The sequence below is a fragment of the Mustelus asterias genome, chromosome 21, assembly GCF_964213995.1.
Source record: "Mustelus asterias chromosome 21, sMusAst1.hap1.1, whole genome shotgun sequence".
Classification (NCBI taxonomy): domain Eukaryota; kingdom Metazoa; phylum Chordata; class Chondrichthyes; order Carcharhiniformes; family Triakidae; genus Mustelus; species Mustelus asterias.
The window spans coordinates 13281223-13302979 of NC_135821.1; the positions used below are offsets into that span (position 1 = coordinate 13281223).

Consider the following 21757-nt stretch of genomic DNA (forward strand, 5'->3'; position numbering starts at 1 on the left):
AGGAAACCCATGCAGACACTTCGATTTGATTTATTATTGTCACATGTATTAACAACTACAGTGAGAAGTATGGTTTCTTGCACGCTATACAGACAAAACATACCGTTCATAGAGAAGGAAATGAGAGAGTGAAGAATGTAGTGTTACAGTCATAGCTAGGGCGTAGAGAAAGATCAGCTTAATGCAAGGTAAGTCCATTCAGAAATTGTAGTATAACATTGTTAGAGAGTTTAGAAGAGTTAGAATTAAGTTTTAGAAGCATAGAACAGGAGTGAAAGATAGAATTAGAAGGTATGCTGGGCACAGCTTGCAAGAAGTCGCCTCACTTGTGCAAACTCCGCACGGACAGTGATCCAAGGCGGACTGAGTTTGATCTTCCCAAACCCGGGGTGGGAGGTGGAAGAGCAGCAAGAAGCCCGATGCAGAAGCCATGACAACAACAGCCTGGAGAGACAGTTGGAGGCCGGTGAAAAAGTACTGGTGAGGAATTACGCCAATGGCGACCAGGAGCAGTTGACTGTATCATAGAACCCTACAGTGCAGAAGGAGGCCATTCAACTCAGCGAGTCTGCACTGACAACAATCCCACCCAGGCCCTCTCCCCTAATCCCACATATTTACCCCACTAATCCCTCTTATCTATGCATCCCGGGACACTCGGGGGCAATTTAGCATGGCCAATGCACCTATCCCGCACATCTTTGGACCGTGGGAGGAAACTGGAGCACCCGGAGGAAACCCACGCAGACACGGGGAGAATGTGCAAACTCCACACAGACAGTGACCCGAGGCCGGGAATCGAACCCAGGTCCCTGGAGCTGTGAGGCAGCAGTGCTAACCACTGTGCCACCATGCCACTCCTGAAGAATGAATCATGGAATCCCTACAGTGCAGAAGGAGACCATTCGGCCCATCGAGTCTACACCAACCACAATCCCACCCAGGCCCTATCTCCTTAACCCCATGTATTTACCCTGCTAATCTCCCTAACTCGAGGACGGTGGGGCCGGTACCCTACAGAATATGCGTGGGTGAGGCCATCCAGGAAAAAACACGTGGGCCAGGTGCGGGCCTTGAAATCACAGTTCACCAACTATGCCCAGAGGGCTGAGAACCAAGGAACATCATCCCAGGCAGGCCTCTCCCAGCTCTCTGTCGCTCGTAGTTAGGAGTTCGGAGTCTGAAATGGACAAACCCACGGCAGCTCCTTTTGCCTGCCAAGGAAGGGAGTGAACCAGAACCCCAGCCCTCACCTCGTAAGAGACGGGCGCCTGTTAGATATACCCCTCCCACGTCGGAGGCCAAGGCTGAGGATCCAGACCCAAGCGCTGAAACACCGCAAAAACCCGTGGGGTGTGCGTGACCTGCCAGGATTCCTTGGACTTAGTGGGGTAGGGTGTAATGACCTCAAAGAGGCCCACGAGGTTGGTCTTCTGAGGAGTTATTCCAGATGACAACAGAAGAAACCGACAGGCAAAGATTTAGCTTCGAACAACTTTCACTTCAACAGCTAAGCCAGGAATCAACAGGCAAATTGTATTGTATTAAGACCATAAGACCATAAGACATAGGAGCGGAAGTAAGGCCATTCGGCCCATCGAGTCCACTCCACCATTCAATCATGGTTGATTTCAACTCCATTTACCCGCTCTCTCCCCATAGCCCTTAATTCCTCGAGAAATCAAGAATTTATCAATTTCTGTCTTGAAGACGCTCAACGTCTCGGCCTCCACAGCCCTCTGTGGCAATGAATTCCACAGACCCACCACTCTCTGGCTGAAGAAATTTCTCCTCATCTCTGTTCTAAAGTGACTCCCTTTTATTCTAAGGCTGTGCCCCCGCGTCCTAGTCTCCCCTGTTAATGGAAACAACTTCCCTACGTCCATCCTATCTAAGCCGTTCATTATCTTGTAAGTTTCTATCAGATCTCCCCTCAACCTCCTAAACTCCAATGAATATAATCCCACGATCCTCAGACGTTCATCGTATGTCAGGCCTACCATTCCTGGGATCATCCGTGTGAATCTCCGCTGGACCCGCTCCAGTGCCAGTATGTCCTTCCTGAGGTGTGGGGCCCAAAATTGCTCACAGTACTCCAAATGGGGCCTAACCAGTGCTTTATAAAGCCTCAGAAGTACATCCCTGCTTTTGTATTCCAAGCCTCTTGAGATAAATGACAACATTACATTTGCTTTCTTAATTACGGACTCAACCTGCAAGTTTACCTTTAGAGAATCCTGGACTAGGACTCCCAAGTCCCTTTGCACTTTAGCATTATGAATTTTGTCACCGTTTAGAAAATAGTCCATGCCTCTATTCTTTTTTCCAAAGTGTACGACCTCGCACTTGCCCACGTTGAATTTCATCAGCCACTTCTTGGACCACTCTCCTAAACTGTCTAAATCTTTCTGCAGCCTCCCCACCTCCTCAATACTACCTGCCCCTCCACCTATCTTTGTATCATCGGCAAACTTGGCCAGAATGCTCCCAGTCCCGTCATCTAGATCGTTAATATATAAAGAGAACAGCTGTGGCCCCAACACTGAACCCTGCGGGACACCACTTGTCACCGGTTGCCATTCTGAGAAAGAACCTTTTATCCCAACTCTCTGCCTTCTGTCTGACAGCCAATCGTCAATCCATGTTAGTATTGTATAGGGGGAGGCGATGGCCTAGTGGTATTATCGCTAGACTATTAATCCAGAAACTCAGCTAATGTTCTGGGGGACCCGGGTTCGAATCCCGCCACGGCAGATGGTGGAATTTGAATTCAATAAAAAAAAAATCTGGAATTAAGAATCTACTGATGACCAGGAAACCATTGTTGGAAAAACCCACCTGGTTCACTAATGTCCTTTAGGGAAGGGAATCTGCCGTCCTTACCCGGTCTGGCCTACATGTGACTCCAGAGCCACAGCAATGTGGTTGACTCTCAACTGCCTTCAGGCAACGAGGGATGGGCAATAAATGCTGGCCCACCAGCGACGCCCGTGTCCCACTCTGTGGATCTGTATTTGTTTATCATGTAAAATATATGAAAATCTTCAATAAGCATGTCAAACAAAAATCCGTGGAATCTCCAAATTACACTTTAAATAGCCAATACAACGAAGATAAATTTCACAGATTTACTGGAAGTCTCCTCAGCACATAGGGCGCCACACACTGCTCCAAAACTCTGGCCGGCGTTATTCGGTCTCACACAACCCGCTCCCACTGCCAGCAAGAACGGAGAATTTGGCGCTCAGCCAAATCTCCCTTTACTGCAGCGGGACTGGAGGATCCCAGCCGCGGGCGAGGCTGAAGGATCCCAGCCGCAGGCAAGGTCAGAGAATCCCAGCCGCAGGGCGAGATCGGAGAATCCCAGCCGTGACCGAGGTCGGAGAATTCCAGCCGCGGGGGCGAGGTCGGAGAGTCCCAGCTTCCATCTTCAGTTCAACTCCTTTTCTTCACATGGGGTCTGGTCATCAAATTGCTTCGAATGCCATCTTGACTTCACCCGAGTTCCACGGACAGGGGCATCATCAAAAAAAACAAAGGGCGTACCTCCTGGATTCAATTTGCAGCAATATTCAGGTTTAAGAACATAAGAACATAAGAAATAGGAGCAGGAGTAGGCCATCTAGCCCCTCGAGCCTGCCCCGCCATTCAATAAGATCATGGCTGATCTGACGTGGATCAGTACCACTTACCCGCCTGATCCCCATAACCCTTAATTCCCTTACCGATCAGGAATCCATCCATCCGCGCTTTAAACATATTCAGCGAGGTAGCCTCCACCACCTCAGTGGGCAGAGAATTCCAGAGATTCACCACCCTCTGGGAGAAGAAGTTCCTCCTCAACTCTGTCTTAAACCGACCCCCCTTTATTTTGAGGCTGTGTCCTCTAGTTTTAACTTCCTTACTAAGTGGAAAGAATCTCTCCGCCTCCACCCTATCCAGCCCCCGCATTATCTTATAAGTCTCCATAAGATCCCCCCTCATCCTTCTAAACTCCAACGAGTACAAACCCAATCTCCTCAGCCTCTCCTCATAATCCAAACCCCTCATCTCCGGTATCAACCTGGTGAACCTTCTCTGCACTCCCTCCAATGCCAATATATCCTTCCTCATATAAGGGGACCAATACTGCACACAGTATTCCAGCTGCGGCCTCACCAATGCCCTGTACAGGTGCATCAAGACATCCCTGCTTTTATATTCTATCCCCTTCGCAATATAGGCCAACATCCCATTTGCCTTCTTGATCACCTGTTGTACCTGCAGACTGGGCTTTTGCGTCTCATGCACAAGGACCCCCAGGTCCCTTTGCACGGTAGCATGTTTTAATTTGTTTCCATTGAGATAGTAATCCCATTTGTTATTATTTCCTCCAAAGTGTATAACCTCGCATTTCTCAACGTTATACTCCATTTGCCATATCCTCGCCCACTCACTCAGCCTGTCCAAATCTCTCTGCAGATCTTCTCCGTCCTCCACACGATTCACTTTTCCACTTATCTTTGTGTCGTCTGCAAACTTCGTTACCCTACACTCCGTCCCCTCCTCCAGATCATCTATATAAATGGTAAATAGTTGCGGCCCGAGTACCGATCCCTGCGGCACGCCACTAGTTACCTTCCTCCAACCGGAAAAACACCCATTTATTCCGACTCTTTGCTTCCTGTCGGATAGCCAGTCCCCAATCCACTTTAACACACTACCCCCAACTCCGTGTGCCCTAATCTTCTTCAGTAGCCTTTTATGGGGCACCTTATCAAACGCCTTTTGGAAATCCAAAAACACCGCATCCACCGGTTCTCCTCCATCAACCGCCCTAGTCACATCTTCATAAAAATCCAACATGTTCGTCAAGCACGACTTTCCCCTCATGAATCCATGCTGCGTCTGATTGATCGAACCATTTCTATCCAGATGCCCTGCTATCTCCTCTTTAATAATGGATTCCAGCATTTTCCCTACTACAGACGTTAAGCTGACCGGCCTATAGTTACCCGCCTTTTGTCTCCTTCCTTTTTTAAACAGCGGCGTAACATTAGCCGTTTTCCAATCAACCGGCACTACCCCAGAATGCAACGAGTTTTGATAAATAATCACTAACGCATCCACTATTACCTCTGACATTTCTTTCAATACCCTGGGATGCATTCCATCCGGACCCGGGGACTTATCCACCTTCAGTCCCATTAGTCTACCCAGCACTGCCTCTCTGGTAACATTAATTGTATTAAGTATTTCTCCTGCTGCCAACCCTCTATCGTTAATATCTATCTGTTTCAGCCTTTCCCTCCGACCCAAACAACGTTTCATGCCAGCAACCCAGGCAGGGAGGGTGTCTAGGTCCTGACTGGACGGCCTTATCCCCTCACCCCTGCTCTTCCACCTCCAGGCGGCTAATTCGTCCCCCACCGCCTGCAGGGGCCTGGAATCTGACTGGAAAGTTTTCAACTGGAAAGTTGGGATATTTCCAGCCTTTTTCACTAGGCCGGAAATATCCCAGTCAGCCTTTTTTACTAGGCTGGAGAGATCTCAGTCAGCCTCTTTGACTAGGCCGGGAAGGTCCCAGTCAACCTTTTTCACTAGGCCCGGAAGATCTCAGTCAACTTTTTGACGAGGCCGGACAGATCCCTGTCAGCCTTTTTGACTAGACCTGAGAGATCCCAGTCAGTCTTGATCACTAGGCCAGGAAGATTCCAGTCAGCCTTTTTGACTAGGCCAGAAAGATCCCAGTCAGCCTCTTTGACCAGGCCAGGAAGGTCCCAGTCAGCCTTTCTCGCTAGGCCTGAAAAATCGCAGTGAGCCTCTTTGACTAGGCCAGACAGATCCCAGTCAGCCTCTTTGACGAGGCCGGACAGATCCCAGTCAGCCTTTTTGACGAGACCTGAGAGATTCCAGTCAGCTTTGATCACTAGGCCAGGAAGATTCCAGTCAGCCTTTTTCACGAGGCCTGAAAAATCCCAGTCAGGCTTACTTCAATATGACTCAATCGGCCTTTAATTAATTTTATTCCCCACCCCACCCCCCCGCATCAATCTAGCCTCTGGGGAAATGGCCTCAGGTGAAGGATGGAATCAGGGACCAGCACAAAGGCCGCTAGTGTGAAATCCTGCTTCAGCCTCGCTTCACCCTCAAACCCAGTGGGGGCTGAAAGCCCCGCCCTGTAATCCTGTATAATCATGACCACCGATCCCTGAGGTGCTTCAGCTATATGTGGGCAATTTTGTTTTTAAATCAAATACCTATCGAACAACCTCCTCATCGGGAAATGAACCAGCAGTTGAATCCAGTGACCTCAGATGTGACGATCTGCTCCAGATGTTCAGTTGCACAATGCTGAGGAATTTGAACTCATTTCCAACTTTAGTCCACTTCAATTCCAGTGAGGAAGTTCAGCAGAGCTGCCTGGATATAGAAATGATTCCAGTATGGGGGTGGCACGGTGGTTAACACTGCTGCCTCACAGCGCCAGGGCCCCGGGTTCGATTCCCAGCTTGGGTCACTGTCTGTGTGGAGTTTGCACGTTCTCCCCGTGTCTGCATGGGTTTCCTCCAGGTGCTCCGGGTTCCTCCCACAGTCTGAAAGATGTGCGGGTTAGGTGGATTGGCCGTGCTAAGTTGCCCCTCAGTGTCGGCAAGGGTAAACGCAGGGCGTTGTGGGGATAGGGCCTGGATGGGATTGTGGTGGGTGCAGACTCGATGGGCTGAATGGCCTCCTTCTGCACTGTAGGGATTCTATGATTCACAGGGCTATGAAGCTGCTTGACAAATCATAGAATTCCTACAGTGCAGAAGGAGAACATTCGGCCCATCGAGTCTGCACCGACCACAATCCCACCCACTCCCCATAACCCCATGCATTTTATCCTAGCTAGTGCCCCTGAGACTAAGGGGCAATTTAGCATGGCCACTCCACCTAACCCACACATCTTTGGAGTGTGGGAGGAAACCGGAGCACCTGGAGGAAACCCACGCAGACACGGGGAGAATGTGCAAACTCCACACAGACAGTGACCCAAGCCGAGAATCGAACCCGGGTCCCTGGCACTGTGAGGCAGCAGTGCTAACCACTGTGCCGCCACCGTGCTACCCACCAAGGAATTCAGGAAAAACGTATGTCTTTATCCGGAGGAATGGTTAGAATGTGGAACTTGCTGGGGTGAGGGGTGGACGGAGGTCGCTGGCCTTCAAGCAGGAGGACAGCTAAACGCAAAATAAAAGCCAAATATTGCTGGAGACCTGGGAAAGTTCAACAGGTCTGGCAGCGTCTGTGGAGAGCGAGAGACACAGTAAGAAGTTTAACAACACCAGGTTAAAGTCCAACAGGTTTATTTGGTAGCAAAAGTCACACAAGCTTTCGGAGCTCTTAGCCCCTTCTTCAGAGCGAGTCAGAGGGCCAGATTTTCCAGCCCCTCCTGCTGGTGGGATTTTCCAGTCCCGTCAATGACAACCGACAGCCACACCCTTCCCCCCCCCCCCCCCCTCCTAACCCCCATGGCATGTGCCCCAGTTGCGGGAACAGCGAGCCGCACGATCGGCGGGACTGGAAGATCCCACCGACAGCCAAATGCGAACTGCTTCCGCCATCAGGAAACACGCCGTGGGGAGCGGGGGGAGGAATGGGGGTGGAGAGGGGGTGGGGGATTCCAGCCCAGAGCTTTGAGCCCATATGACTTCTTCACAGCTCGCTAAACACAGTTGGGAGCGATAGGTATGTCCAGACTGTTGGGAATATAGGATTTCGGAGGAGAAGTAAGGCCATTCGGCCCTTCAAGCCTGCTCCACCATTTATTGAGATCATGGAGTCACGGATGGAGTCAGAGGGCGGGATTTTATGGCCTCGCTCATCCCGAAACTGTAAAATCCCAGCCGAGGCCAGCGGACCTTTCCATTGTCCGCCCCTCACCCGCCCTGATTCCCGTGGCGGGCGAGGGTGGTAAAAGTCCGGTCATCAGGCAGAATTTTCCATTCCCGCCTGGCAGGGGAATCGGAGCGGGTGAGGGAAGGTCCGTGGAAAGATCCGTTGACCTTGGGCAGGGCTTTTCAGTTTTTAGGGCAAGCAAGGCCGGAAAATCCAGCCTGACAAAAATCTGCCGAGTGGATAAAAATTCTGGATGAGGGTGGGGGAGGAGGCAATGCATGTGGAACGTGAAGAGAAAGGGCCAGCAGAGGCCGGCTGGGCCGAATGGCCTGTTTCTGGGCTGCAAGTTGGAAGGTGAAGACAGGAAGGCACTGAAACTGGGCCTCCTGACATCTAGGCCGAACTTAGCCGCCGGGAGAAATCATGCAGCCTTATCGCCATGACGATACTAGTCAGTGACACATTCAACAACAAGAACCAGCCGGTGGCTTATCACTGTTTCCATGGAAACGAGCTCAAATGCCTATGATCCGCATTCCTCTGCAAACAAGGCCTTGTTTGCTTTCCCCTATCAGTTATTGTTCTGCTAGGGGCTGCCCCTAACACCGCCTTCCTTGGGCAGTAAACCTCAGTGTCCAATCAAAAATTCATCCTCCTGAGTTTTACTGCTTGTTTTTCCAAACTCTCCTCTTTCCTTCCTGAAGGTCTCGAGTCCCACCAGACGATGGATGACGCAATCGTCACCAGAAAGGAAGGAATACGTCAAAGAGACGGGGGCGGGGAGCCACAGCAAGTGGGCTGCCGGCCAGAGTGACGCAGGGTTCAAAGGTCATAGAATCCCTACAGTGCAGAAGGAGGTCTGTACCAACCACAATCCCACCCAGGCCCAATCCCCGTAAAACCCCACATATTTGCCCTGCTAATCCCCCTGACATTTAGGGTCAATTGAGTATGGCCAATCCAACCTAACCTGCACATCTTTCGGGACGTGGGAGGAAACAGTATGCACATCACTTCAGGACAACTCCGTGAGCTCAAGGTTCACTTGTCACAAGATGTCAAGCTTTTGATTTGATTTGATTTACTATTGTCACATGTACTGGGATATAATGAAAAGTATTGTTTCTTGTGCGCTATACAGACAAAACATACTGTTCATAGAGTACATAGGGGAGAAGGAAAGGAGAGGGTGCAGAATGTAGTGTTACAGTCACAGCTAGGGTGCAGAGAAAGATCAGCATAGTGCGAGGTAGGTCCATTCAAAAGTCTGACGGCAGCAAGGAAGTAGTTGTTCTTGAGTCGGTGCAGTAGGGTCTTGATTGTTAAGGGGGTCAGGGGTTATGGGGAAAAGGCAGGAGAATGGGGATGAGTAAAATATCAGCCATGATTGAATAGCGGAGCAGACTCGATGGGCCGAGTGGCCTAATTCTGCTCCTATGTCGTATGGTTTTATGATCGGTACGTGACCTCAGTCTTTTGTATCTTTTTCCCGATGGAAGAAGGTGGAAGAGAGAATGTCCGGGGTGCGTGGGGTCCTTGATTATGCTGGCTGCTTTGCCAAGGCAGCGGAAAGTGTCGACAGAGTCAATGGATGGGAGGCTGGTTTGCATGATGGACTGGGCTACATTCACAACCCTTTGTAGTTTCTTGCGGTCTTGGGCAGAGCAGGAGCCATACCAATGTTGTGATACATCCGGAAAGGATGCTTTCTATGGTGCGTCTGTAAAAATTGGTGAGAGATGGGCGGCACAGTGGTTAGCTAGGGAGCCGGGTTCAATTCTGGTTTCGGATAACTGTTTGCGTGGAGTTTGCACATTCTCTGCGTGGGTTTCTTCCGGATGCTCCAGTTTTCTCCTACACTCCAAAGATGTGCGGGTTAGGTTGATTGGCCGTGTTAAATTGCCCCTGAGAGTCAGGAAGTTTATCAGGGTAAATGCACGTGGTTACAGGGACGGGGCTTGAGTGGGATTGTTGTCGGATCAGGCTCGATGGGCTGATTGACCTCCTTCTGCACTGTAGTGATTCTATGAAATGTAGCGGACATGCTGAATTTCCTCAACCTCCTGAGAAAGTGGAGGCGTTGGTGGGCTTTCTGTAGTCGGGGCAGCCATTTTGGGCAGGGTGCATTCTGGGTGATGTTGTCCTCGCCGGGCCGAGCTCTCACCCCTCCCACTCAGATCCCCAGCCCACCAATGTGCTGCAGGACCCAAAGCATAGGCGTCCAGTGGAAGCCAACGCTAGGGGAACGGAACAAAATAACAGGCGCAGCAGTTTGAGAGAGTTGAGGCAAAATCAATTCTTGGCAATGACAAGACTCTTAACTGTAAGGAAGTGGTGTTAATAATCCGAATAATTATGAATAAAAGTTCAATGACACAGAGGCTGCCTTTGCCAAGACACATTTCCGAAGTATTTCAGATCCTGGACGGGATTTTCCGGCCGCACTCACCCCTAGACCGGAAAATCCAGGACAGGTCAACGGTCCTGTCCCGTCCGCCATGATTCCCGTGGCGGGCGAGACGGAAAAATTCCAGCCTACGTTTTCCAGAAGTAATACAGTAACAAAGGGCGACACAGTGGTTAGCACTCTGACTCACAGCGCCTGGGACCCAGGTTCGATTCCCGGCTCCGGTCACTGTCTGTGCGGAGTCTGCACATTCTCCCCGTGTCTGCGTGGGTTTCCTCCGGGTGCTCCGGTTTCCTCCCACAGTCCCAAAGACGTGCTGGTTAGGATACATTGACCGTGCTAAATTCTCCCTAGGTGTGCCCGAACAGGCGCCGGAGTGTGGCGACTAGGGGATTTTCACAGCAACTTCTGTGTTAAGAAGTTCCAATACTAATTCCAATGGAGTACATTTGAAGTGTAATGTAGGGAAGCCACCATCGCTGAAGCTCTCACCATCAACATCCTGGAGTTTACCACTGACCAAATACATATCTCAATCAGCCATATAAATACTGTGTCTACAAGAGCAGGTCAGAGACCAGAAACTCTGTAGCAAATGATTCATCTCCTGACTCTCCAAACTCCATCTACAAGTCAGGAGTGTGATGGAATACTCTCCACTTGCTTGGATGATTGCAGCTCCAACAACACTGAAAAAACCCAGGACAATGTAGCCCGCTTGATTAGCCCTCAGTCACCTCTGTAAACATTCACTCCCTCCATCAGTGCCACACAATATCTGCAGTGTGTACCATCTACAGACGCACCATAGAAGTGGCTTCGGATAACTGTTTGCGTGGAGTTTGCACATTCTCCCCGTGTCTGCGTGGGTTTCTTCCGGATGCTCACCAAAGCTACATTCGATTGCGCTTTCGTCCACTTAGAAGGTGCAGTGTGAATGCAAACCTACTTGTATCACTAAACTTAAAACACAACTGATGCCCCGGTTTCCTCCCTCAGTCCAAAGATGTGCGGGTCAGGTGGATTGGCCGTACCAAATTGCCCCTTAGTGTCAGGGGGACTAGCTAGGGTAAATGCATGGGGTTATGCGGATAGGGCCTGGGTAGGAGTGTGTTTGGTGCAGACGCGATGGGCTGAATGGCCTCCTTCCGCACTGCAGGGATTCTATGATTCAATCCTGTCCCCTGTTGATGCGACTATATTTGAAATTGTATCTGTATTACCTCTTGGACACTGACCTTTCCTTTGTGTCTGAGAGTGGCATAAAAATGTTTCAAACAGAGGGAACCTGACCTTTATAGACTGTGTTACACAACTTCACATGAGTGCCTTTCAGCCACCGAGGTTCTTTTTTGAAGTCAATGTTGAGGTGTATCGATTCCTGGGATCCAATGTCTTGCCCTTGCAACACAGTTCCAAAAAGTCCCTCAGGTACTGACACAAGCCCACACATCTGATGCAAAGTGTGCCAGATACTATATTGGTCAATTAGTAATTCGTGTTACACACCTACTCTTTCCCAGAAACAGGTAGACCAGGCAGAGGACGCAGTGGCGTAATGCTATTGAGGCTCGTAATCCAGAGACCCAGGATAATGCTCCAGGGACCCGGGTCCGAATCCTGCCGCAGCGGAATTTAATTCAATAAAAGGAATCTGCAATTAACAGTCTGGTGGTGACTGTAGTAGCACAGTGGGTTGGCACTGCAGCCTCACACTCCAGGGACCCAGGTTCGATTCCGGCCTCGGGTGACTGTATGGAGTCTGCGTGTTCTCCCCGTGTCTGCGTGGGTTTCCTCCGGGTGCTCCGATTTCATCCCACACTCCAAAGATGTATACACTAGGTGGAGTGGCCATGCTAAATTGTCCCTTAGTGTACAAATGTGTAGGTTAGGTGGATTGGCCATGCTAAATTGCCCCTTAGTGTGCAAAGATGTGAAGGTTACGTGGATTGGCCATGCTAAATTGTCCCTTCGTGTCCAAAGATGTGCAGGTTAGGTGGATTGAGGGTGGATGAGTGGTAAGGCATGCATTTAACATTGCTCTGAACTATTGCCAACGGTACCTTTCTAGTTTCTCCTTGTTAAAACCTGAAAAGAATCATGAGTGATGATGTATTGAATCCCCTGAGGGCTTGTAGCTTGTACGAACCCGAATTGGAACAAAGGGCCCTGAGGACAACAAATTCTCCTCGGCTGCTATTTGATCAGTGCTGTTAGATCAGTTAACTGATTATGTTCAGCCTGAGAGCCAGGGGCACGGGTTTAAGATGGTTAATAAAATTGTCCCTTCGTGTCCAATGATGTGTAGGTTAGGCGAATTGGCCATGCTAAATTGCCCCTTAGTGTCCAAAGATGTGTAGATTAGGTGGATTGGCCATGCTAAATTGCCCCTTAGTGTCCAAAGATGTGCAGGTTAGGTGGATTGGCTGTACTAAATTGACCCTTAATGTCCAAAGATGTGTGGGTTAGGCAAATTGGCCATGCTAAATTGCCCCTTAGTGTCCAAAGATGTGCAGGCTAGGTTGATTGGCCATGCTAAATTGTCAGGGGGCTAGCTGGGTAAATATATGGTGTTACGGTGATAGGGCCTGGGTGGGATTGTTGTCAGTGCAGACTCGATGGGCCGAATGGTCTCCTTCTTTACTGCACTGATGCTATAATTCTATGATTCCATGAATGTTTCACAATGAGCGACAGAAAATGCTTAATCATTTGTATATTAATAGAACTGTGTAGCCTGATGGGTATCCATAATGGCACCAGCAAAGCCTCATGGTTAAAAGGGCTAACTCTGTATCGGGCTAAGGACTGCGGGAGCAGCACAAAACAGGATGCGCAGCTATGGAACAAACATGGGAGTTGCTTGGCCAGTGGCTGTTGTTCTGCCTTGAACAGAGAGTGATTGAAAACTTGTGTTTTGTGTTCCCGAGAGAATTACAACCCCCTGACAGAGGCACGACTCTTCAGCATTCGGCTAAAGAAAAAAGACAGTGATGGATTAGCACCAATAACAGAAAATGCTGGAAAATCTCAGCAGGTCTGACAGTATCTGTGGGGAGAGAATAGGAGCCAACTTTTCGAGTCCGGATGACCCTTCGTCAGAGCTAGTGAGTGATTAGTGCCTGCCCTGTGAGTACGTGATTGGAAGCATTACCAGTGCTGGCAATATCTGTGTAAGACGGAGAGATACAGAGACATAGACAGCAGTGACCCTGGGTTAACAACTGCAGAAGCAACATCAAGACCCCGAGATTGTGACACGGTGATACCGGAATGAAGCCCACCGGAAGGGAATTGGACCACTATACCTCACCATAGGTAATATTTCTAAATCCGAGTCGTGAGTTTGGATATTTTATGAGGTTCTGATACCTTTTGAATACTCTGTGTATAATGGAGGTTAGATACTTTGGGGGGGTCGATTCTCTCATCCTGCCGCGCTAGTTTTTTAGCGCAGCGGGCCGGGAGAATCGCTTCTCTGCCGATTTGCAGGATTCACGCATGCGTTCCTCGCGCACATCTCCCGGTGCTGGATATCCGGCGCTGTCTGAGCCGCGTTGAAATCCGGCGGGAACACCGGGTAGGTGATCTTAAATCTACTTTTAATGTAACTTACATCTGATTAGCGGGCCCGGGACTGAAGTCTCCAGGCTCGCTAGCATCTCCCAAGGGCAATTGGGATTAGTTTAGGGCTTTAAAAAAAAAGGCGGCATGGACAAGTTGGGCTGAAGAGCCTGTTTCCATGCTGTAAACCTCTATGACTCCCACCCTATTAGGGGTCCTTCACTCCAGCGGAGTCCAGACTAGCACCCCATTTTCGGGGAGCTGGCGGGACAACTCTGCTGGAGCGAAGGGGGGGGCAACTGGGGCCCCACAGGGGGTGGGCGACAGAGGGGTGTGGTGCCCTCTGGGCATGGGCACCCTGGCGGTGCTAGCCTGTGTCCCCTGGCAGTGCCCAAGGGCCAAAGTGCCCATGCCCAAAGAGAGCACCTTGGCACTGCGCGTCAGGCATGGGGCAGTGCCAAGGGGGCAGGACCTATTGGGGCTGGCGATCGGGGTGGGCCGGGACGGGGAGGGTTCGGGGCTGTTCCCCCAAATGGATGGGGGGGGGCCACGATTGGGCCATGGGGGGGGCGGGTGAGGGGCAGCTCTGCGAGAGTCTTGGGCTGGCCAGTGATTGAACTGGCCAGTGAACTACAGGCTGACATTTCAGGGCCACTGCACATACGCAGAGGCCCGGAACTTTCAGACTCTGCTGTGAATAGGCCCCCCACACCCCCCCACCCCCCCGAGCTTTTAATGATATTCCCAATTGTGATCTCTGCATTGCACAGAGTGTGGGAGATTCGAGTCTGAAGTCGCACTGAATAAACCAGCGTGATTTACACCAGTTTTCCCGCGGATTCAACACTTAGAACTATTTTGGGAGAATCACGGCCCTTGTGTCTCACCGAATTGATGTCTGGCGTGCTAAAGTTTGTGGAGTAGTTTAACACTTTTGTGGTAACTTGGTTGAGTAAAATAAAGGAGATTTTTTTGTACAATAGTTCAAGAGTTTGAGTTTGTCTAGTTGACCTGGGTTCCAGGTGACACCTGCCATCAAGTTCAATAGAGGATGTCACCAGTTAGAATCATAGAAACCCTACAGTACAGAAAGAGGCCATTTGGCCCGTTGAGTCTGCACCGACCACAATCCCACCCAGGCCCTACCCCCATATCCCTATATATTTACCCGCTAATCCCTCTAACCTACGCATCTCAGGACACTAAGGGACAATTTTAGCATGGCCAGTCAACCTAACCCACACATCTTTGGACTGTGGGAGGAAACCGGAGCACCCGGAGGAAACCCACGCAGACACGAGGAGAATGTGCAACCTCCACACAGACAGTGACCCAAGCCGGGAATCGAACCCAGGCCCCTGGAACTATGAAGCATCAGTGCTAACCACTGTGCTACCGTGCCGCCCCAGCAACTTCCCAGTTGGAAGTTCCCCTCCAAGCCCCTCACCATCCTGACTTGGAAATACATTGGCTGTTCCTTCACTGTCGCTGGATCAAAATCCTGGAACTCTCTCCCTAACAGCACTGTGGTTATATCTACACCGCATGGACTGCAGCGGCTCAAGATGGCAGCTCACCACCACCTTCTCAAGGGGCAATTAGGGATGGGCAATAAATGCTGGCCTGGCCAGCGATGCCCACATCCAATGAATGATTGGAAATAAAGATGCAACATGTCCGTTACTCTACTGACAAAACCTTTTCCATCCCACCGTTACATGAAAATGAATGGCCATTTAAGAGGCAACGATGTTGCTATGGGTCTGGAGTCACATAGAATAGGGCGGACCAGGAGAGGCGGTGGCCTAGTGGTATTATCGCTAGAATACTAACCCGGTAACTCAGCCAATGTTCTGGGGACACGGATTCGAATCCCGCCACGGCAGATGGTGGAATTTGAATTCAATAAAAAATATCTGGAATTAAGAATCTACTGATGACCATAAAACCATTGTCGATTGTCGGAAAAACCCATCTGGTTCACTAATGTCCTTTAGGGAAGGAAGTCTGCCGTCCTTACCCGGTCTGGCCTACATGTGACTCCAGGCCACAGCAATGTGGTTGGCTCTCAACTACCCTCGGCAACAAGGGATGGGCAATAAATGCTGGCCCAGCCAGCGACGCCCATGTCCCATGGATGAATGAAAAAAAAGACCAGGTAAGGATGGCAGATTCCATTCGCTCCAAGATATCAGTGAGCTGGATCAAGTTTATGACATGTTGATAGTTAGATGGCTACCATTACTGGTATGGACTTCGTCTTAAACTTAAGATACCCCAGTTGCTATTGTGGGATTTTAACATTTAGTCCTGGGTGACTAGAGACAAGGTTGCTACCATATCGAGCGGCACGGTGGTACAGTAGTTAGCTCTGCTGCCTCACAGCGCTAATGACCCAGGTTCGATTCCCGGCTTGGGTCACTGTCTTTGTGGAGTTTGCACGTTCCCCCCATGTCTGCGTGGGCTTCCTCCGGTTGCTCCGGTTTCCTCCCACAGTCCGAAAGATGTGCTTATTAGGGTGCATTGGCCATGCTAAATTCTCCCTTAGTGTACCCGAACAGGCGCCGGAGTGTGGCGACTGGAGGATTTTTGCGTAACTTCATTGCGGTGATAATGTAAGCCGACTTGCGACACTAATAAGTAAACTTTAGACATTGTGCCATTGTTGAGAAAAAACAGTACGCTTTTAAATGTGAGCCAGATGGTGTTCATACACAACTTGTACAATATACAAGGAATACTGCGGTGAGTAACTCAACTGACTCCCCAAAGCCTGTCAACCATCCACAAGGCACAAGTCAGGAGTGTGATGGAATACTCCCCACTTGCCTGGATGGGTGCAGCTCCAACAACGCTCAAGAAGCTCAACACCATCCAGGACAAAGCAGCCCCGCTCGATTGGCACCACATCCACAAACATCCACTCCCTCCACCACCGACGCTCAGTAGCAGCAGTGTGTACCATCTACAAGATGCACTTCAGCAACTCACCAAAGATCCTTAGACCGCACCTTCCAAACCCGCGACCACTTCCATCTAGAAGGACAAGGGCAGCAGATACACCACCACCTGCAAGTTCCCCTGCAATCCACTCACCATCCTGACTTGGAAATATATCGGCCGTTCCTTCGCAGTCGCTGGGTCAAAATCCTGGAATTCCCTCCCTAATGGCATTGTGGGTCAACCCACAGCACGTGGACTGCAGCGATTCAAGAAGGCAGCTCACCACCCACCTTCTCAAGGGGCAACTAGGGATTGGGCAATAAATGCTAGCCTGGCCAGCAACACCTCTGTCTCACTAATGAATGAATCAAAAAACGTATGCATGATAAACATGTACTGATTTAAAACAGTCAGGATGGAGAAACTATCCTGATTAATAGGATTTGGGATTTGGCAAGTTTTGGCAGGAAAAACACACCACATTTTCTGTCACATTCCTGCGTGTTCATGCAGTCTCTGCACCTTTCGGAGCCCCTGTGCTGAGTGACACACACAATGCACTGTAAAAACTATGCCATTTGCCATTCTCCGCTTTCGTACAGCAGGTATTGGGACATTCCCTCAGACCACACACACTCAACACAGCCGGATGTCTTGTGAAAAAGAAAATCTGGCTCTCCCGGACTTTTCGTTTTAGCCCAGTGCAGACAACAAAGGTCGCTGTAAAAAAAAAGTTTGCTTTTTCCCTCCACCCCCTTCCAACTTACCATTCATGCGTCCAAGGGAAGCGACCGCTGCCTTTAATCTCAGAAAGGGTGGAGAGTGAGAGGTCGGAGTTTATCTGCCGCTCGGGGTGAAGGCAGACGGGAATGATGAAGCTTTGGTGTGGACTTCGACACCCCCCCCCCTCTACGGGTCGTAGGGGGCTGTGTCAACAGGCAGGGCCTGAACTGGCTGTAGATCTCCCCCGTTCGACCTGCCGCTGGCTCCCTCCGTCATTCACAATGCTCGGCTGGGGAAGAGATTGGAAGAGGGTGTGTTTTCCAAAACAACTTCCCTGCCTTCACCCTGAACTGGAGCCGTCCCACTTCCTAAAAGGAATTCACACGGTTTATAAATAGGACACCGGAGATAATGGGCAGTGTAAAAGACGGGCGACACCAAAGATCGGATCAGGAGTTATCGCTTCGAGATTACGGGCTTTCGGGGATGAACCCAGCCCCGCAGGATTTGGGACCGATTCAGATCCCGATGAACCCAAAACTTGGCGTGGAGTCAAAACTGGGGAGAGAGAGAGAGCAATGGGCAGAGCTTTCCACGGCGTTTTGCCCGGCTCCAAGGGAAGCCACCATGGCTTAGGGGTGGGGATTGTGGGGGTGTCAGGGGAAGGGGGGTTGGGTTCGTCTTGGGAAGGACTTGAAGATCCCACCGGCAGGAAGGGGTTTGATTCCCGGCTTTTGTCACTGTTTGTGCTCTCCTTGTCTGCGTGGGTTTCCTCCAGGAGCTCCGGTTTCCTCCCACAAGACATCCACAGATTCAGTCGTGTCACATCAAGGGGGTCCACTCGGCCCCTCCCTTCTATGCCGCCTCTTTGGAATTAGTCCTTCTCGTTCCAGTCTTCCTTCATGGACTGTCCCCTCCACTCTCTCCCCACACCGCCGCCACACACAAGCAGAATGCTACTTCAACATTCAACACCTTCAATACCTTTAGGAGGTTTAGTCATTCCATTTTCACTCCAGGGCACTCCTATTAAAAACTCCCGAGGTCTTTCATAGAATCATAGAACCCCTACAGTACAGAAGGAGGCCATTCAGCCCATCGAGTCTGCACCGACTCCAAAGTCGGTGCAGACAAAGACAGTCCAAAGATGTGCGGGTTAGGTGAATTGGCCAGGTTAAAAATTGTCCCTGGGATGCGTAGTTAGAGGGATTAGCGGGTAAATATGTGGGGGTAGGGCCTGGTTGGGATTGTGGTCAGTGCAGACTCGATGGGCCGAATGGCCTCCTTCTGCACTGTAGGGTTTCTATGATTTCTATGACTCTTCGACGGAGCATCTTACCCAGGCCCTATCCCCTTAACCCTACTTATTTACTCGACGAATCACCTAACCTGCACATCTTTGGACACTAAGGGGCAATTTAGCATGGCCAATCCACCTAACCTGCACATCTTTGGACACTAAGGGGCAATTTAGCATGGCCAATCCACCTAACCTACACATCTTTGGACACTAAGGGGCAATTTAGCATGGCCAATCCACCTAACCTACACATCTTTGGGCACTAAGGGGCAATTTAGCATGGCCAATCCACCTGACCTGCACATCTTTGGACACTAAGGGGCAATTTAGCATGGCCAATCCACCTAACCTGCACATCGTTGGACACTAAGGGGCAATTTAGCATGGCCAATCCACCTAACCTGCACATCTTTGGACACTGGGGGGCAATTTAGCATGGCCAATCCACCTAACCTACACATCTTTGGATACTCGGGGGCAATTTAGCATGGCCAATCCACCTAACCTGCACATCTTTGAAAACTAAGGGGTAATTAGCATGGCCAATCCACCTAACCTACACATCTTTGAACACTAAGGGGCAAGTTAGCATGGCCAATCCACCTAACCTACACATCTTTGGACACTAAGGGGCAATTTAGCATGGCCAATCCACCTAACCTACACATCTTTGAACATTAAGGGGCAAGTTAGCATGGTCAATCCACCTAACATACGCATCTTTGGACACTAAGGGGCAATTTAGCATAGCTAATCTATCGAACCAGCATATCTTTGGACATCGGGTGCCTGCAGATCAGTGCATTTTCTGGCTATTTTACAAACAGAGCAGAAGGGGTTAAACTATGGGGACAAGCTCAGGGGGCTTCAGGCAGAGGGGCTGAATGGCCTCGTAGTGCTTCATCTTAAGATGGATAACTCCTCCCTGCCGTTTCATTCGAGTGTTTGTTTTTTTATTTGCTCAATGGACCAAGTGTTCAGTGGGTTTACAGAGCGTTACAAGCTCAGGCCATTCAGCCCAATGAGCCCCTGCTAGCATTGATGGACCTCCTCCAACCCATCTTCGCCTCACTCCAACAACATGACCTTCCACTCCATCTCCCTGGAATATTCACCCAGCAGATTGGGTAAACTCGGTTTGTTCTCACTGGAACGACGGAGGTTGAGGGGCGACCTGAGAGAGGTTTACAAGGCTATGAGTGGCATGGACAGAGTGGATAGTCAGATGCTCTTTCCTAGGGTAGGAAAGTCAAATACTAGGGGACATAGGTTTAAGGAGCGTGGGGAAAAGTTTAGAGGAGATGTGTGAGGCAAGTTTTTCACACAGAGGGTGGTGAATGTCTGGAACGCGCTGCCCCGGGAGGTGGTGGGAGCAGGTGTGATAGCGGCATTTGAGGGACGTCTAGACGAATACATGAATAGGATGGGAATGGAAGGATACGGACTCTGTAAGTGCACACGGTTTTAGTTTAGGCAGGCATCGTGATGGCTTGGAGGGCCGAAGGGCCTGTTCCTGTGCTGTACTGTTCTTTGTTCTTTCCATTGGAGGTGTGCACTCACCTCGATCCACCCTTGTGGTAGGGAACACTCTGTTCGAAGCAGCCTCGAGTTAAAGATGTTTCTCCTCAATACCCCAATAAAGGGCAAAATATCGGGAATCACTGTAACGCTCATTTAATGCTTTTTTCCAAATCTTTCTGCCCACGCGCTGGGACCGATTCTCCTGTTTTGGGACTGAGTGCCCACCTGGCGGGAAAATGAGAGTTCTTCCCATTGGCGCTGGCAATGTCTTTCCGGTGGCATTCACCCACAAATAATGGGTAAACCTCCCCCCCACCCCCTCCCGAAACCACACAGGCCTGAGGGTGATCAGGCCTGATTCACTCCCACTTAGAGCCCACTCAGCGCCTTTCCCCTCCCCCCCCCAACCCCGGACACCCCACTCAGCCCCCTCCCCCTGACCCCTCTATTTATCCCCCTTCTGTGTCAGATACCCCCACTCAGCTCCCTTCCCCTCTCAACCCCCCCCCCCCCCCCCACACACAGCCCCCTTCCCCCCAGGTCCCCATTCAACCCCTTCCCCCCATTCATCTCCCCATCTGCATCTGATACCTCCATTCAGCCACCCTATTTCAGCTCCCCCTTCCACCTCAGACACTCCCACTCAGTCACCCTCCCCCCATCGGATCATCGCCACTGAAGCCCCCTTCCCTCTCAGCCCCCTCCACTCAGACCCCTCTCCCCCAGACCCTCCATTCATTCCCCCCTTCTGCTCCAGAAAGCCCCATTTAGCCACCCTCTCCCCTCAGACCCCCCCACTCAGCCCCTTCCCCCAGACCCCCCACTCAGCCCCCTCCCCCCCCGACCCTCCATTCATCCCCCTTCTGCGGCAGATACCCCCATTCAGCCACCCTCTCCCCTCAGATCCCCCCATTGAGGCCCCCTTCCCTCTCAGATGCCCCCCTCCATTCAGCCCCCCATTCGGGCCACGCATGTTGGCAGTGCCCACGGTGCTCTGTCCCCGGCACTCTGGCACTGGTAGGTGTGTCAAGGAGGTAGGTCCAATGGCCTTTTACCCATCTGCTGCTTCCAGGCTGCAGAGGGAAGGTCCCTCAGGGGTCCTGGGGGTTGAGTAGGCCCGGGCTGGTGGCAAGGGTTTGACCTTGACACTCTCCCCCCGGGATGGGGATCTTGGTGGCAGGACTGCCCCTTCTAGTCCTGGCAGACCTGAAGGTCACCCCTGGCATGGTGATTTCAAGCAGCCATGTACCCAACAACTCCATTCCTGCCTGTCAGTACTGAAAATTCTGAAATGGCCAGGTCACTTTAACCTCCATGACCCCCCTGGTCACCTGGCAGGATTTTAAATCACCGCAGCACTCCATTCTGCAGCAGAGATTTTCCTTTCTCCCTGTCAGAAGCTGCAAGTGTGAGCAGGCCCCTTTGAAGTCTCCTGACAATGA

The 21757-nt window shown here is 50.7% G+C and overlaps 1 protein-coding gene across 1 annotated transcript in view; it reads right to left on the bottom strand.

Moving 5' to 3' along the window:
* LOC144509511 (caspase recruitment domain-containing protein 11-like) overlaps window positions 1-17787 on the bottom strand; it is a 103355-nt gene extending 85568 nt beyond the window's left edge. The window contains exon 1 of the mRNA XM_078238416.1: window positions 17539-17787. Coding sequence (XP_078094542.1) covers window positions 17539-17545 — 7 coding nt within the window. The 5' untranslated portion in view covers window positions 17546-17787. The remainder of the gene's footprint in view (window positions 1-17538) is intronic.
* Between the last annotated feature and the right edge of the window lie 3970 nt (window positions 17788-21757).